At 42.9% G+C, this 18,926-nt stretch overlaps 1 protein-coding gene across 5 annotated transcripts; it reads left to right on the top strand.

Annotated features, from left to right (window-relative positions):
• The first annotated feature begins 375 nt into the window (after positions 1-375).
• zranb1b (zinc finger, RAN-binding domain containing 1b) lies at positions 376-18,138 on the top strand. Of its 5 annotated transcripts, none has more exons than XM_035172575.2 (10): positions 376-605; positions 1,969-3,030; positions 8,773-8,960; positions 10,222-10,375; positions 11,167-11,238; positions 12,755-12,953; positions 13,646-13,766; positions 14,138-14,267; positions 15,734-15,963; positions 16,266-18,138. In XM_035172575.2, the coding sequence occupies exons 2-10, from the start codon at positions 2,058-2,060 to the stop codon at positions 16,482-16,484; spliced, it is 2,286 nt and encodes a 761-aa protein (XP_035028466.1). In that variant the 5' UTR covers positions 376-605; positions 1,969-2,057; the 3' UTR covers positions 16,485-18,138. The 5 variants fall into 5 exon arrangements, with proteins under 5 accessions (XP_035028466.1, XP_035028465.1, XP_035028464.1 ...); XM_035172574.2 differs by having other exon boundaries at positions 376-659; XM_035172573.2 differs by having other exon boundaries at positions 376-815.
• The last annotated feature ends 788 nt before the right edge of the window (positions 18,139-18,926 follow it).

Here is an 18,926-nt window from a genome sequence, read left to right as displayed (position 1 = left end):
CTCCAGCTGTCATGCATTACTGCAGACTGCTTGCTGCAGTATTTTTTTTTTTTACGATGACATCATCCCCTCAGCCCCACTTTGAGTGAGGGGACACCACGTGGTTACTGGTGGGAGATGCAACTTATAACGATGCTCGAGTAAAAAAAACCATTTAATTCTAAATAACTGATCCTGTCGAGACTTAAAAAAAAGAAAAAAAATCACCTTCGGGTTTTATTATTGTGACTTGTCGAGGCTGTTTTGATTTCACTGAGCCTTTTAACAGCAGGCAACGAGAGACGTGGCCTGTGATTGGTCCGCGTCGGGGGATACACGCCAGCCAGCCAATGGGCGTGCCCGGCAGATCCAGGTGGTAAATCCTGATCCAGCCTCGGATCTCCTCTCTCTCTCTCCTCTCCCTCTCTCTCTCTCTCTCCTCTCTCTCTCCTCTCTCTCCCTCGTAGTGTTTTCCAGCCTCCCTCCGCTGCTTCTCTCGCCGCCATTGAAGCTCCGTCAGCTCGGTGTTTGGAAATTAAAAAAGGATAAACAAGAAAAAAGATGATTTAAAAGCGTCAAAAGCGGCCGGGACCAGGGGTAGGGGGGGTCATTCTTCTTCCTCCGCGGTATGTATGGACCTTCAAGTGGCAACTGAGCGGCGTCCCCCCGGAGAAGAAGAAGTAAATATGCGGCGGGTGTAGTGAGAGAGAGGAGCCTGAGTCCCGGGGTCTCTGTGGTGCTGCTGGCGGCGGACAGGCGGAGAGAGACAGCTCCGGGGAGGGAGGGGGAAGAACACCGTTTGTCTTTTGGAAGTAAACACGGCGAGGCAAGCGAAGGTGAGGCTGCTTTCCACCACCCCGTCCCCTGGCTGGAGTTGACACGGGCCCGTCGAGCGGTTGCGGTCGGGCGGGCGGGAGGAGGGGAGGGGAGGAGAGAGAGAGAGAGAGCCAGCCCAAACATGATCCGGTCACTGGGCTAACGGTTGTCATGTAACAGCTAGCTCTTCCCTGTTAGCTCTGTTTACACACCAATTAGCATGTGTGCGGTTGCTAGCTTGTTAGGGAAAAAGTAAAAAAAATTGCTGCTCGTAAACTCCAGAAGCTGATTTCTTTCTTTTATTTCCGCTGAATGTGTTGGATTTTAAAACACGAGTTTAACGTGGGCACCGCTCCTCGTGTTGATGTATTGTTTTGTTAGCTTTGACCCCCCCGAGCCCTGCTCCTGTCTCTCGGTAATGTGTTGAATTTCTCACGGTGTGTTGGTAAACTTGGAGGCGTGGTGTAAACACAGCGCTCCTCCGTGAGAGCTGCAGTCATTTTGGATCTCTGTCATCTGTGTTAGTCTCTCCATGGTATGTACAATGACATTGATCGGAATTCAGCACATGTGTTTGCGTATCATTCACTTTCCATGTGTAGGTAAGAGGCTTCTGGGGGTGAATTCAATTCCAGTGCATCAGAAAGTGTCTTAACCAGTCACGCGCCTCCCTGCCGGGTGTCTGGTTTCATCTGCCCTTGTCTCCTGTTACCCTGCTCGGGCTGTAGGACACGTTTACCCACTGTATGTGTTTTTTAAAAGCCAGTGTCAGGTGTTTGCCATTGTTGCACTCTTCCTCTCGGTTCTTTCTGGCTCTCTGCACACTGCTGCCTGCGAGTTGTAGCTGCAGATAAGTGCCAGACCGACAGTACACAGCACTGTAGATTATCCCAAGTGTCTGTCAGTGAGTGTCCCAATGGCTGTGTGGCACAGATGGCTCCAATAAAGAGTGCTTTGTCTGAGGTTTGTGTAATGATGCACTGTTGGAGAGATTTATCACTAAAAACTTGGAAAGTTAAGCTCTTTTCAGTTGTGCCTTTGAGCTACATGATATATCATTTCTCTCCCCCCCACCACTGATAATTTAGTGTAGTCAAGTGAAATATTTATTTGACATAACGAACATAAATTTTTGCTGTAACTGCCCTGTATTTTGTTGTCTTTGTAAACTAGTGCTTGCTGTGTGATCTCCTTGAGAGTGGATCTTCCAAGCTGAGAGCCCCTCTGAACGGCAGGAAGTCCCCTTCAGCGGAGGTGCGACGATGACCGAGCTGCTTGCCAAGTGGGCCTGTGAATACTGCACATACGAGAACTGGCCGTCAGCCATCAAGTGCACCATGTGCCGCGCTCAAAGGCCCAGCGGGGGTGCTATCATTACTGAGGAGCCGTTCAAGACCAGCCCAGCTCTGGATGCTAGTCTGCACCAGTGGGACCCTGCAGGCCTCAGCAACAGCCCACCCCAAGGGGGCTCCAGCTTACTAATTTGTCCAGACTCCAGTGCTCGACCCCGTGTTCGCATTGCTGATGTACCTGAGACAAGTAGCAAGTGGTCATGCCACATGTGTACCTACCTGAACTGGCCTCGGGCCATCCGTTGCACCCAGTGCCTCTGCCAGAGGCTTCACGCTCAACAACAACAACATAGGCAACATGCCATCCACCAAGGACATCATACCCAGCAGCCACGCAGCCCCACAGAGTCACCCCACACCTCAGGCTCTGGATGCCGTCCTGCTCCCTTGGCCACAACTACAGACCCCTGTGAGGAATATAATGACCGTAACAGGCTTAACACTCACGTACAGCACTGGACCTGCACTGCCTGCAGTTGCGAGAACTGGGCCAAGGCACAAAAGTGTGTGATGTGCGACCACCCCAGACCAAATAGTCTGCTAACTGAACCCATCGAACTGGCATCAAAGCCCGAGAGCCAACAACCTTCCTCAAGACTTAATGAACATGGCAGGGACAACAGGAGGGGTGTTGCTGGGCACATGGTTGGGCAAGGAGTAGGCAGCGTGGTAGGTGGGTTGGGCAGTTGTAGCAGCAGCCAAAGAAGATCTCCTCCGACCTCGAAACAGGAGTCGGAGATGAACATGGACTTTCAGAGGATTGAATTGGAGTCAGGGGCAGGGATTGGGAGCAAAGAGGAGCTGGAGGTGGATTTCAAAAAACTGAAGCAGATAAAGAACAGGATGAGAAGGACTGACTGGCTCTTCCTCAATGCCTGTGTTGGTGAGTCTCAAGAATATATGATTTTGTTAGGTCAGTGATTTAAGGCAGGCCAACACCATGACATGGGCTTTTACAGAATCTGCAAGAATGACCAATATAGTTTTACTCTCTGCAAGGTCATTTTTTGCTATCCGTTTTTATTGCCAAGTCCAGATGATTCAGAATCCCATCATACTACTGATATACTATATGGTAAGAAATCCTTTGCATTCAGCTTGTGTAAAACTCCCCTACAAGCTGCAAGTGTCCGGCCTCCCACACTATCGACTGCTGAATGTGGAGTGGGAGGAAGGATGAACATTTTAAGAAAAACTAGTGATTGCTTTTTATCCAGGCTCCTCTCTCACATCGCTGTCTCACTCTTTCTCTTGTCTTTACCATGACTACTGAGTTTGTTCTGCACACCCACTCGGCCTTTCTGTCTCTGTGGAAAAAATGTTTTCATGGTAACACCGACAGCACAAATTTGACAACCACACATGTATTTGATATCGCAGTGATAAATAGTTATGTTTTTTTTTTGTATTGGATCTGAATTTCAAAGAAATATCACTGTGCTTAGATTTGCTTCTGGTCTGACGCAGCATCTCTTCCTACATGTGACAGGGTGAATTCCCTCCTGTCTGTGCTGCTTGTCCCCTTCAGGCCAAGTCTCATCTGGTTTGAACGTCTGATGGTGGGCGGGCGTAATTTCTTTAAGCAAGTGTTCACTCGTTCTGTTTCCATTCCATTGTTTCTTGATTCAGTTAATATCCAAGCCACAGCTTAAATCTTTTCTTCTTTACCACTATGTTCATTACATCTACTTTAGATTCAGCTAATTATTATTTTCACAATCATTGTCTGCCTTTTCTTCTCTTGATCAATCACTTAGGAAAAAATGATCATTACAGTTTTGAGAACGAAAGGTGACATGTGTATATATGGTTATTTTTACAAATAGTTCAAAAATCAATAAATATTACATTTACTGTCTTAAAACATGACATGACAAATATTCACATTTGAGGAGATGAAACCAGACAATTTCCGCTTGATAAATTCCTTGAATGATTAATCAATAACAGATTGATTGAGAAGTTGTCTCAGCGCCAGTCTGGATGTTTTGGAAAAAAAATCGTCCACATTGCTTTTTGCCAATAAACCCACACCGCAATGCCATAGATGACAGACACTCAATTTACACTAATAACTCACCACATCTGTCAGCAGCAAGTCGAGAAGGACATTTGTTATCCCAGGCTACACTACCTGTTAGTTTTAGATTACATTAATCTTAGTAATGTTTACGTCTGCTGTCTGCACTTCTCCATTCTTGTCTAGTTTGAAACTCTAGGGCTCTGTTCTAGTATAAACGGTCAAAAACTGAGAAATATGTGAATAGTGACGCGATTCGCTTTTTCAGATGTATTAGTATGTATGAAGACTATTACCGCTACAGAACTATAGCACTTGCGTGGTTTTAGTTTTGAAACACTTTAAAAATTAAAACAGAGGATGTAGCTTTGATTTAATTAAGTTTGATTATGTCTGGAACATTGAGTGAGTGAACGTGGTGTGACCATACTGCAGTTTCAGAGGATAAAGGCAGAGAGCAGGGCTCAGTTGCTCGGTGGGTTTCCCTCTCATTGACACATAGACATCAGTGTTTGTAAACAGTGGCTCCATCGTTCCGCTTGACGCTCCAGTTTCCTAAGGGACCTTCTGCACTAAAAATAGCCCGACCCATGCAACACAATTCAAATATAATCAGCTCTTTGGCAACAGCAATAACCTTTGCCCCTGCATCGTGGACGACCCCAGATCGACTCCCTAAGCTAGACTCTTGTTGCTTACATGTGGCTCGTTCGTGTCTGCATTTCTGTCTTCAGCCCATTGACAAGTCATCCCAATCTAATCCTGTTTATGAGGTTATAAACAGATATGTGATTGTTTACAGAGGACAGGTCTCATGATGTTTCATGTCGACCACCTCAGCAGCTCTGCAGAGGTTTCTTTCCGGAACCGTAAACTGCTTTAAGAGAGGGTAGCTTAATGCTTTGCCCTCGAGATTCCTGAAGCCTGAGACTATGGACTTTTTGAGGAATGTGATGAGCCACACGTTTCGTTTTTTGACTTGTCATGCAGGTCAGTCTGAAAGTGCCCACTTGTCTGTATTTGTGCAGGTTTATTGGCTCATTGTCCAATCTTGTAATGATTAAAGAGACTTCACACCTCACTTAGGGCCGGACTTCACAGAGGGCAATGTGTGTTGAAAATGGCCTTTTCAAAGAGAAGCAGACAGTTTTAAAGAAACCCTAGCATTTGTAATACTGAGGGTATATAACAGGCAAATAACAGGTGTTCTTCACCATTCTACACTCACCTGCCACAAAGAATATATTATACGGAACTTTTACCATTTTCTTGGATAAACACAATTCCGCAATTTTTAGAGCGTATATATTCTTTTGTTCAGATGGGGCAGGAGCCTTACTTATCACATGAGGGCTATAGATTGGGAAATGTCCTGGATAGGTTATCAGTCCATTACATTGATACCAAACATGGATAGATTCACAATCCCTCACACTCATGAATATCTTCATACAATGCAATTCAAAGCCTCCAGTGCTCCTGTCTCAAGAATGTGAAAGGAAACAGGAGCCCGGTCAAAGGAAGTCCACGTGAACAGAAACACAGGGGGAATGTGCAAACACTAAACAATCCCATGTCCTACTTTCTGTAAGGGAACTGGACTAACTAAGGCTGAGTGATCTGGGACCAAACACATCATATCTCTGTATTGTTATTCTTTAGTTACTGTATAGACTGGTAACCAATCCCGTCATGTTCGTGTGGACATACTCCTAAAACTATTGAAGATGCATATAAACTGTTTCACTACTGAATCCACATTAACTCAGCTCCACATTGGTGGTAGTTACAGCTTTTCAGCTCCATTTGTTAACGTACAGCAACTGGAAAAAGCCGACCCCCCCTTATGAAACAAAATTTAAAGACATCATTTGTAACAATTCTCCGTTAAAATGTCTAAAAACAACTTGACCTATGTTATTTATTTTGTTGACTTGTTTACTTATATTATCAGATAGGTTTCCAACAATATTCAAACTATAACTAAACCATGTTACAACATAATACATGGCTTTCTCCATCTCTGCTATAACTACCCATGATCAAGGAAATACGCACTGCTAGCCAGTTAGCCATTTAGCTAGACATCTTCTGCTGTTTGTATTGGTCACTCATAATGCATCACGATTATTCATTGCCCTTTGCTGCGTAAGATGAATAGAACTTTAATACATAGATCATTTTTATCATTGAACGTGTTTTGCACCTGAGTCGCTTAGATTTTCCTCTGAGATGGCGGTGAAGGAAAACTGGTGAAAAGGTCAAAACGCCGTATCGCATAGTGCTGGAAATCTGTTCAGTAGTTTTTGTGTAATCCTGCTGACAAACAAACAAACCAAGCAACAAAAGAATATGGATGAAAACATAAACTCCTTGCCAGATGCAATTAAAGACCCATAATATATTTAAAAATACTCCTAGGAATTAAATCAGGACTAAGAGAGAGTAACCCTCATATAGTTTATTGCGTATTGGTTTATGGTGTATTACCCATTGCAGTTGCTGGTTGAGCAATGCAGACAGTTTTTTTCCCACATTGATAGAGGTGACCACTCTAACTGATTAAAAGAAAAGAAACATGTTCTGTGTGGAGGCAAGAAAAGACCAGCACCACTTATCCTGATTCTCTTTCATCAGTCGGTCTTAAAGTGTACGCCTCTTTGCATATTTGCACCCTTTGTGTTGCCTAAAGGTTCCGTGAGTACAGTACTGAGTGCACGGCCACAGACACACCCACGCTAATGGAGTGCTTTGTGGAAAGTGGTTGCGATCCCTCTCTATCGCACTGCACTCCCATTGTGCAGTTTCTCCCTCCATCTCTTAACTCTGCTAGCCAGCTCCACATGGCACAGCGAGTCCTTCCACCCACTCCATGTCGCCCTCACTCTCGGTCTCACTCTCCCACAGATTATGCAGCTGAGCATTGTGTGTGGTCCTTTGACACGAGAACAAAAGCTCAACAGTGTTTAATGCTGTCAAATGTACGAGAGAATACTACATGGCCATTACACTGTATATGCTAGAAATGGAAAGAGGTATTTTGTGCAGCTGTGTCACGTTGAAATTCATGATCACTTTGAGAATTTATTTAACTCTGTTGAAATAACCTCCTCGTCCGAATGGTTTATTGTCCTAAATAACTCTGGTTATATCTCGCTGTGTTGGTGGTTTCACCCTATCACCACATTTCTTGTTTTGAGTTGATTACACAACCATCCACATTTCATTGTTAGCTGACATTTTATCTGTGTGTGCTATTGCTTTGGATTAGGAGTTAAACTAAAAATACCTCCATCCTGGAGCCTCTCACGAAGGTTTACTGCTGCACTCACACACCACGTTCACTTCACCTCGTGGTTTTCTCACTCTATACGACATAAAACACAGAGTTGATGAGAAATGAGTTGACTTGAGCATCACATTTTAAAGGTATCATATATGTGCTGGATCTCTGCAATAGTAATTTAGCATAGTAGCGTGTAAGACTGTAAGACTGTAGACTATTGTATGTTTTCTACTGCACTCAGTCAAATATATTTCTACTATTTGACGGTCTTGTCCAAACAGATTATTTATTTTGCATCTGTCAGTAAGCAGCAGTAGTAGTTATTATATTTGCACATTGGGCCAAAAAAGGCAAAGAAAAGGAAACACCTGCATCCATCTGTTCCAACGCAACCTTCATTCCTCACGCTAAGATCTGAGCCTGAAGATAAAGGAGGCAGAAAATAACTGACAGATTACAAAGTGGCCCCCTATTGTCTTTTCCCCCTCCACTTATACGTCTTAAAGCTGTTCCCTCCGTGACACGAGATGAAGCACATTTTGATCTCTCTCATTTTATACTTGTCGGTTGAGCACAGAGTGTTCCCTGCACAAGCTCTAAGGAGAATCTGTCGAGCCATGATTTGAGTTAACCTCACTCATCAACGTAATTTCTTTTTTAGATTTGTTTCAACAAACACAGTCGGTTAAGCTACATGATGCAATCAAAAGGAAACTGAAATGCCTGTAATTTCTTTATCAGATTTAAATCCTTGTGCTGTTGAATGTGTTTGAAGCTCTCTGTAAAAGCACCACTTAAAACTGTGAACTTGTGTTGACTCCTAATTAAACCCTGACCGATTTATCAGATGGCAGATAACAAAATTAGTCTTTAACAGACTTATATGTATCGACATTTATGTTTGCTAAAATGAAACCTTTTATTTTATAGAATAAACAATTTACATTAAAAATATATGTATAGTTTTTTATGGTTTATAGTTAAAAGGTAAAATATCAAAACTTCAGTTACATTTCATTGACATAAGGGTAAAATGACATATTAGGAATCCTTGCCAATGTCTTAAAATATATTTCAATATCTTATTTTCTGAAATTCTTTACTCCCTAATATTGATATCACCACCAGACACCAAAACTCCATCCTTGTCAGGCTCTACTCCTGATTAAAACCAAAGTATTACCTTTTTGTCCTGTCTGTGCACTGTTTAATTGGTTCTAAGTTAAATGTCTTCTATTTCAAAGCATCAAAAGAAAAAACCTTCACTTTAATGTAGTTTATCGATGTGACCTTTTTCCTTCTCGCTCTTTGTCCGACAGGTGTGGTGGAAGGGGACCTGGCGGCTGTGGAGGCCTACAAGTCATCAGGAGGTGACATTGCACGACAGCTAACATCAGACGAGGTGCGCTTATTAAATCGGTCCTCGGCATTTGATGACGGCTTCACGCTGGTTCACCTGGCCATCCGCTTCCAGAGGCAGGACATGCTGGCTGTGCTACTCACGGAGGTCAGTAGAGACAACCTGGCACTAGATTGGAAGAACCACTTGTGTGTCATTCTGTACAACAGAATTCAGTCATATAGAGTGTGTTAAATATAAAAAATATTCAAAAGTATCAAGTTATGGTACGATTACAGCGATGCTTGTTTATGAGTCAGAGTCTATGTCGGCGTCGATGCAGCTTTTTCTTGTAAAGTCTGATCTCAACATCCAATGAGATCAGCCGAGAGGAGGCACAAGGGCAGAGAGCTTGTAGAGAGGGAAGAGGCTGGAAGTCGCCCACGCACTCATCTCTTTGCCTCATTTTCTGTCAAACACACAGAAAGACAGAGTTAAATATGATAACTTCCCTAGACTAGTAATGATTTCATGTTGTTGGTTATTTATATATTATTTATATATTTTTTTTTTGTTATGTCTGCATCAAGGAGGCTCACTAAGCTGATGTCTGGGTGCTGAGTTTGATGGCAGCTCGCTTGCTGTCAGCACTGTGATCCCAGATTATCTGCATATACACCTCGCCTCCCACACTCAGTCACTGTCCCAGTTTCTTTTCTGAGGGGGTCAGTGAGCAGCCACTGCATCATTCCCCTGAAGAAATGCACAGCCAACAACTGTTTCAATGCCAAACACTAAAACACTTCTTTTCATCCTGTTGTCCTCGAGGCAACTTAGATTAGATCAGTGACAAGATTAGTAAAATTAGTTCAGATCACAGAGTGGCCTACGGAAGCACACGCAAAAATAATGGGTTTTCTAATATATTTCAATTATAACTTTTCTTGAAGAAAACATCTTTTTGGCTTTGGATAGTTTACAATTGCCCAATATGCAATATCCTTTTGAATGCCTCTGCACCAGTGAATTCAGCGGCCAAAGGCATAATGTTTTAGGGTTTTCATCTGTTCCATTCTTACTGACACAATATCTAATAAAATGCCTTTAGGGGATTTCTCCAAATTTGGTACAAACATTGAGTTGGACTCTAGGATGAATCTTAAAAACACTTTAAAAGAATCCTTCCAAATTTGGCTTCAAGGTTCCTTTAGACTAATGGATTAACTTAGTACATGTGGGTGGTCAAAGGTCAAGGTCACGGTGGCCTCACGAAAAAGTGTGTAGACTGAAACTACACTGTTTGGCAGAGGCAAACAACCACAGGGCTTTGATTGTAGTTATTCAAATGTTTTTAAATACTCAGCCACTGTCTCATATACTCCTCATATTTAGACAGAGATTATATTGCTTCTCCTCTCCATTTCTACAGGTGTCCCAACAGGCAGCCAAGTGTATTCCAGCCATGGTGTGTCCGGAGCTAACGGAGCAGATCCGGCGTGAGGTCGCTGCCTCTCTTCACCAGCGCAAGGGAGACTTTACCTGCTATTTCCTCACGGACTTGGTGACCTTCACCCTGCCTGCAGGTCAGCAACGCCCCCCAGCAAATACACAAATATGGCCAAAACAACAACAGGCTGCATCTGGATGTCATAGCTTGAAACCCAGAATTCTGTATCAGGGGAAAGTTAAACTCTGTAGCTGAAGAAACCCGGTCTGTCTTGCCAAGTGTGTGATAGAACACTTGTTTTGTTTACTTGTGGTGTATGAAATTACTTGTTGTTCGGTTGCTGAGGGGACATAATGCTATGGTTGTCTTCAACTGCCAGAAGGCTGCGGCCACTTCTGGCTCACTGTTTGAGTATTGTTTTTGCATGCAGAGTGTACAAGCCCATCGACGGTGCACGTCTCTTGTTCATAACAATGCTATATTAAGCTTTTTTTTTGCCAATTTCATTCTTTAAAATTACATCCATTCAGTGTTATTTCTGTTGAATTTCATTTTGTGGAATGGCTATTATGGTTCAGTCTTTTGCCAGTAGCTAAGCTAAGGATTTTTTAGTCATGCCGAGTGTTCAGAACAATGCAGACCTTGGCTCCTGGCCACTATAGAAAGCCATTCTGTTCAGTTCCACAAAGTCAATGCATTCATTTAGTTAAGCCAAAGAATGAGCCACTGTGTTGACAAGAGCTCCGAACATGCAGTGAAAGCCAGTGACTATTGTGGAAGGAACAAAAACATGGTGGCTTGAGTTGAAATGAGCCAGATCAGACAAAAAAAACATTACATGAATGAATTCATCTAATAAAATACGACCTTCCCTTCACCTGTGTCTCCTCTGATAACCCCCTTTCTTTTGACTTGTTTTTCTTTCAGACATTGAAGATTTGCCCCCAGCAGTTCAGGAAAAACTGTTTGATGAGGTGCTGGACCGAGACGTACAAAAAGGTGAAATCACTTAATGTTGCAGTAACACCTCTCAAATGTGTTTACATATTTATGCAACTACTTTGTGAGAGAGAGAGAGAGAGAGAGAAACCAGATCCAAGGTGGTCTGGCGGCTTGGCAAACACAGGGAGCCCCCTCACAAACTGTGTACTATAACAGGAAGGCAGCCAAGTATTGGCAGTGTTATATTACTTGTATTTCCCCTCTTGGCAACGCCGTGTTTTGCCTGCCTGCTTGTCACTTTGCCAGAAGGTCTCTTCTTTATCGTTCGTACCAGTTGCATCTCCCCTAATAAGCCTAATTGAGTTTTAGGGATTTCTCTGATCCCCCCCTGAATGATTGTTCTTCCTCTCAAAACACACACAGTCGCAGGCATGCACAAATACAAAAAAAACACACTTTTAAAAGGCATCACTTTTCTGCAACACTCTCATTCTTAAGTGCTGCTTATTCGTGGGTCCTGTTTAGACATCCCAGTGTTTTAAACACTGCAGCAGCTCAGGTTAAAGAGAGACAGAAATCCCTTTTTCCCTTCAAGGTCCTCAATGTGTGTGTTTGCTTGGACTTAAGTGAGGAGTATCAGCAGAAACATGAAATGCACAAGCGAATAGAAAACCTTGTCTCCTTGTTAAAGGATTAAGACGAGACCAGATAACGCTGCTTTAAACCTGAGGACCTGGCCATTGTAAACCCTTCACCTTTCTTTAGCGTGCATGGTGTGAATGCAGAATAAAATCACATAAGTCATGCACAGTGTCACACGTGTAGCGACAATGCTAGCTGCGTTGCATGTTTGTGTTAAATACGCAGTGCGATTTAAATTTAACATGAAACTTCTTGATCTTGTTTTGTTGTTTTTACGAACTTAAAAAGCTGCTAAATAAATCGCTCCACAGCTGAACAAAGGGTCATTTGTACATTTCAAACTCATGGTCCCAGAAGCAAAATACTGTGTGTTCTTCCCCGACAGAGCTCATTTGTCCCAGTGCTCGGCCACTCCCAAAGCTCCAAGTCCCAAACAATCTGATAAAGGGCTTACATCATATTCCAAACAAGTTTCTATTTACAAATGACTGTAAATACATTGAAATGGACGTCTGCTTGTCTAAAAATAATGTAGAAGGCTGGATAGAATTCAGGTTTTGTTTTTCTGTGCAGCTTAAGGATACTCATCTCTGCTGGGCAGCAGTTGATGTTTTCATGTGCACGTTGCAACACATGAAGACACATCTGTATATGTTCTCAGTCCTCTGGTGTTGTGCTGTACATGCAGATCTATTCAGCTGCTGTTATGTCAAATCTATTTTTACAGGTGTGAGGGGTAATTCACACTCTCCCAAACAGTCCTTTCACATGATATCACCTGTCTTGCAACCTGAAAAATATCCCACTATGGCCTCTATGCAACCCCAGACCACCCTCACTTGTATTCATTGGCACAAGGTGTTCACTTGAAGAGGTTTTCTGTTTTTAAGGAGAGATAAAACACTCAACGTTTCCTCTCCCTCTTGTCTAGAACTTGAAGAGGAGTCTCCCATCATCAACTGGTCCCTGGAGCTCGGGACTAGGTTAGACAGTCGGCTTTATGCCCTGTGGAACCGCACGGCCGGGGACTGTCTGCTCGACTCCGTGCTGCAGGCCACATGGGGCATCTACGACAAGGACTCGGTGCTTCGCAAGACCCTCCATGACAGCCTGCACGACTGTTCCCACTGGTGAGGCCTTCAGAGCGAGGAGTAGGGATTATAGTATACAATCTGTGAACAGTATGGCGTGCTGATTTTAATCTTCTCTATACAAACTGTGTTTAGTAGAATGAAATACAAAATAAGTGTTTGCAACCGGTGCTGCTGAACTGGCTTGCTGCTTTTCAGGAATATGATAGGAGGAGTATGATTTTGATAAACCGAGACCTTAATTTGGGTAAAAATATGAATATACTGGATTTTTCTCTACATTTAATGCAGACGGTGTTTTTAAAATAAATCCTTAATGAATGCAGCATTAGGGTCCAACAAGAAAACACCTATCCCTGCAAGGTTTAACTTAGAAATGTTTGCAAGAAGTGAGCATTCAAACGTTTGAATATAGCTCCAGAATCCAGTGTGCATTGTCGGCTCATGCAGGGACGTCACCCTTTGATCTGGAAACTCTTGGTTTTTAAAATTAAAACACTTTAAAGCCCGAGCTTTGTTCTGCATGAACAAAACAACCCAGTGTCTCTATCGTGTCTGTTTCTAAGAAACTGTGGACTTTTCAGTGAGGATATTACTATTTTGCTGAAATGAGTAATTACCAGTCACACTTATCTTTAAAAGAGATGGAGGAATTCAGTGAATAGCAGTCCCACCCACATTTCTGCACAGAGAGGTAGAAAATGTCCTAAACAAAAATGGTGTGTCTGCAGGTTTTATACTCGCTGGAAGGAGTGGGAGTCGTGGTATTCTCAGAGCTTCGGCCTGCACTTCTCACTGCGGGAGGAACAGTGGCAGGAGGACTGGGCTTTCATCCTCTCCTTGGCCAGTCAGGTATGTGCACATGAAAGAAAACACAGATTGAAATGGAGGAGAGGAGCCTGATGTGCTTTAAAATGTGACACACTAATGATGTATGAATTATGCAAGAAGCTTTACTGAGCTAACCACACTATACTTAATCTGTAATGCCGTCTGAAAGTGCATCCTGCTTGTCGTCTGCACTTCTCTGCTTCTCACTGCTCTGTGTGACCTCAGAGACTGAGTATTTGGGTGGGTTGTTATTACATGAGGGTGGGAAAGCGCAGTAATTGTGTGTTTCGAGCTTTAGCACTTGGGAGTAAACTGAGGTAACTTGTGGGAATGTACAGCCACGGCTTTCTAACAGTTTTTACCTTTTGTGTCGTGTTTTTATTTCTTTACAGCCAGGATCCAGCTTGGAGCAGACCCACATTTTTGTTCTTGCACACATTCTTCGTCGGCCCATTATCGTCTACGGAGTGAAGTATTACAAAAGTTTCCGTGGCGAAACGCTGGGGTACACCCGTTTTCAAGGTGAGCAGTTCACTGACTTACAATGTTTTGGTTAAATGTCTAGAAATATCGAGTGCAGTTCCGTTCCAGTGGGTGAAGGAGGATGAGACTTCCTTCCTTTATGAAATAGCTGCAGCCTACATGTGTCTGCATAGATGACATAACTGCCCCTGTGATCTGTCAGTAATTGCTGTTTACAAAATGCATCGGTCCAGTGTCTGTAAGGGGTATTTTAGTACCGTGGGACTGAAAATACCAGTTTAAAGCTAAACAAGTCCTCCTCCTTTGTCACGGCAGAACATTTATACTTGTGTTGATGCAGGAAAATGTTCCACGCACATCCAGACCCACTTGAACATATGTAAACCATCAGAACCCAGAGTCAAACAATCCTATGGTCCACCTTTATTGCCAGCAGTAAAAACAGTCTGGATTCAATTTGCCTTCCGAGTGAAGTCGTACAGAGGATGATGAAAGCGCTGTGCAAGGGCCAACTGCCTGTGGTAAAGCCCCGTCTGATGGATCCGGGATTTACTGTTGCCAGGAGCCAATGTAAAACACCCAGTGCATATGGGCGCCTATAGAGAGGGAGGGGAGTTAAGTGGTGACCAAGTGAACCCAGTTAAACACAATAGTTACTGGGAGAGGAGAGTAGCTTCTCAGAGGCGTCACTGGCATGGTGTCAGTTACAGAGTGTTCATGAGGTGAGGGCTGCTCTGTTTATTACAGAGGAGAAGAAACATGAGACAAACACTGTCTCTTGTTTAGTGTACAACCAGTATCTTACTGTGTAGTTAGTGCAGAGTGGTAGAAAGTAATATAATCATTTAAGTACTATACTTAAATCTAGGGCACTTTTACATTCATTCATAAAATAAAATATGATGCAGTGTTGCTACTTAAAATGCAGAAAATAAAGAGCAGTGCCTTTAAAATGAATACATTTAAAAGCTCCAGAACCTCAAACGCTCAAGGAGACTGATATTAATCATGACACTTAACTCTTGGTGATTACTGCTCCTAAAATCAAGCCATTATGAGTAGTATGAGTTACTTATCTGTCCAATACATATGACCCATGTCATAGGGTTAGGGTTAGGGTTAGGGAAACATGCAGAATGTCCAAAGAAACTATCTTTCAAAGTTTTTTGTGCTGATTATCTTCTAACAAATACCCCAAGCAGCTTGCCCTCCACAACAGCAGGTGGTGCTATGGGTCAGTTTAAACATGCTCGGGGGTTGAGGAGAGCAGATTGAGAAGTCACTGCTCATTTTGCTGGATTTGTTTGAGCGTTTTCAAACTAAACCTGCTCAGTGTGTACAGCTCTTTGTTCAACACAACTGTAAAACTGGTTTTCGAACAATATGTTGCACAACAAAGACACATTGATACAAGCACATACAACCAACAGTGGACATCACTTCCCGTCACTAGTTTTTTGAAAATGAATTTAAACATGCTCTGTCCCCCCCCCCCCCCCCTCCAGGCGTGTACCTGCCTCTCCTGTGGGAGCAGAGTTTCTGCTGGAAGAGCCCCATCGCTCTGGGCTACACTCGTGGCCACTTCTCGGCGCTGGTGGCCATGGAGAACGACGGCTTTGACAATCGCGGCGCGGGCGCCAACCTCAACACGGACGATGACGTGACCGTCACGTTCTTGCCGCTGGTCGACAGCGAGAGGAAGCTGCTTCACATTCACTTCCTCTCAGCGCAGGAAGTAAGCACCTGGTCCACTTCAAAGTACATTTCGCTTGATGATGATAATTGACGTGTTTTGTTGTGAGCATGAAACCTGTTTAATTGAAAGCTTCTCTGCACCGACACCAGTTCAACCCTCTGAAAAGTGAGTTTCTGGATCAATAACTTTAATGTTAATTTATCAAACTCTGAAATTGCTCCGAGGAAGACACTGGCAGAACATTTCTATTAAAGAGATTCAGCAGAAGTAAATAATATCCTGGATGTAGACGAGTGATGTGTGGCGCCCTCTCATGGTCCCATTTGTCTCCCGTCCGTTAGATGGGGAATGAGGAGCAGCAGGAGAAGCTGCTGAGGGAGTGGTTGGACTGCTGCGTGACCGACGGCGGCGTCCTGGTGGCTCTTCAGAAGAGCTCGCGCCGCCGCAACCACCCACTCGTCACCCAGATGGTGGAGAAGTGGCTGGACGGCTACCGGCAGATCCGAGCCTGCGCATCTTTGTCCGACGGCGAAGAGGAGGAGGAGGACGAGGACGAGTGATTAAGCTGAAGCAGGGGGAGGGGGGGGTGCAGGACTCATCTCCCTCCTCTCTCACTCTTTTGTTTTTTTTCTTTTCTGACACGGACAAACTGTGAAAGCCTTCAGGAGCGATCCACCTTTCACCAGAGACTCTGCTGCTCCTCTGGCACACGCAGGCATTCAGACACGGGACATTCAACTCAGACAAACTCCACCGCCGAGAAACACACGAGTCGGGGGGGAGAGGAGAAAGGTTTACACATGCAAATGACCTTTTGATTTGTTTTCTGAGTTTCAAATTGTAAAGGAAAAAAGGAAAACTTTATCCATAGATGTAAATGCATGTGGTTGTTTAAAATAAAAAGAGTATAAGGAAATGTACCAGCATTGATTCAAATCAAACACTTTATATCCGTTTTAGTATGGGCACTGACAAAAAGCACACTTCCAAATTAATTTTATGAGGTTTTTAATTTGTTTTCCAGTCGAAAATGAGTCGACCGGTTTAGCGTTTTGTGTTTTTGTGTTTTTTTTCTTTCTGAACGGGCAGGGACGAAGCCAATATCATGATCGTTAGAGAGGCAGAGATTGTGTAATAATAAATGACTTTAATCCTTATTACTAAGCACTGCACATTTTATTAAATCATTTCTATATAAATACAGTATCATTGCTTGAACTAAGGTCGTCGTATGAAGCTCTTGAAAAGGGATATTTTTTGTTTTTTTCCCCCTTGACAAGTCAGATCTCACTAAGGTTTAGCACACAGAACATTCATGTTGGATTCTTTGGTTTACTGTTTTTCAGACTGACTGAACTGAGAAGTGTGTGTGTGTGTGTGAGCGCGAGAGAGAGAGAGAGAGAGAGAGTGTGTGTGTGTGTTTGGGTTTTTCTTCTCTGAACTTACTCTACATATTTATTGTTTGGAAACTTATTTTAGCTTTTCTGTATATTTTTTTTTCTCTTCTCCTTTGTGGTTTTTATTAATTATTCTCTCAATCTTGATGAAGACATGTTGCACACAAACACTGTTGCTGTGAGGACAGAACCAACCGCGACCATCAGTGGAACGTTTACTTCTGTGGTTGCGTGCGATTTAGTACCTCATTTGTTATTGCCTCAAATCTGGTGCTCTTGTTTGTTTTTATTTTTTTGGGGGGGGGGTTGGGGGTTACACAAACCCAGAGTCACACTTTGTGTCCCTGTCGTCTCCCACTTCCTCTTTTGTCCGTTGTTTCCTTATTAGCGTTTGTCGTCACCCTCACGGTACGCGTCAGTTCACCTCCCTGTCTCACGCCTGCTCGTCGTCATCATGTGAAAACATCTTAAAGGTTTTTCCTCCGGGTTCTCGTGAGACCGCAACGTACAAAACCAAAGCTGACAGAAGAAAAACCAACAAAAAAAAAGTTTTCGTTCCTTTTTTTTTTTTTTGCTGTGAATGTTTGCATTTGTTTATTTTTTTCCATTGCGTACTGTAACCTCTTCTGTGTTTCATCCGACTCATACACGTTTTGAGCATCACCTGTATGTTGCTTTATATTTATGCAATAGTTGCAGTTGTGACTATGACGGTTTGTGGAATTTAGGCCTGACTTCACTATACGGAGTGTAACGCAAAGAACAGGTAAAATACGGAAAAAAAATAAAGGAAAACCTTTTTGAATGTCCAACTAAACTGTTTCCTGTCTGAGATTCTTCTGTGTTTTACATGTGTTCAAATCAGAAACACTGAACACAACACGCGCTCGTCTGAAGAACGTTTATGAGTTCATGAGTTCAGGATTCTCTGTGCAAATTAAAAGCTCATTAAGAATGTAGTTGAAAGGACAATTTAAGCGCATCAGCTTTTATATAACTTTATTTTGAAGGGTCCTAAATGTAAAAGAAGTAGTCTAATAAAACGGGTCTGGAGTTGTAGCTGTGAAACAAAAAATTAAGACTTTCAATTACTAATGTTACATTTTCCAAAATACTTTTTCTATCTATCTTTATATATTCTTTTTTATATCCATGAGAATTTTACTAATAATACAAGTTATTTCTAAGATATGATCACTAATCATATTTATGAGACCAGGTCTTGTCAGTGGTTTTCTTTAGTGAACACAAAGCACTTCAGCCGCAGAACCGAGCTGCAAACAAAACATTTGAGATTTGATCTTTTCTTTGTGTGCAGCGACATTAAGATTCGCTCAGAGTCCGGCTTCCAATATCCTCTCTCTCCTTCCAGCCCAGCTTCAGTCTCCAGCGACTCCTGAGGGAAATGGTTTGGCTCTTTTTCTACTGCAACACGAGAGCAGTTTCATGTGGGAGAGTCACAACAGTGAGATTAAAGAAACTGAGGCTGGTGGGAAGAGCTGCAGAGTCCTTTTACAAACAAGCAATCAAGTGATCCACTATAAATAGATGTGTGATATTACTATTACTCATTGAAACTGTAGATAACAGCAGCTTTTTCTACTC

Source organism: Hippoglossus stenolepis, chromosome 12, assembly GCF_022539355.2.
Source record: "Hippoglossus stenolepis isolate QCI-W04-F060 chromosome 12, HSTE1.2, whole genome shotgun sequence".
Lineage (NCBI taxonomy): Eukaryota > Metazoa > Chordata > Actinopteri > Pleuronectiformes > Pleuronectidae > Hippoglossus > Hippoglossus stenolepis.
The sequence above is the reverse complement of the archived record's forward strand: the minus strand, read 5'-3'. Positions and strand labels throughout refer to the sequence as shown.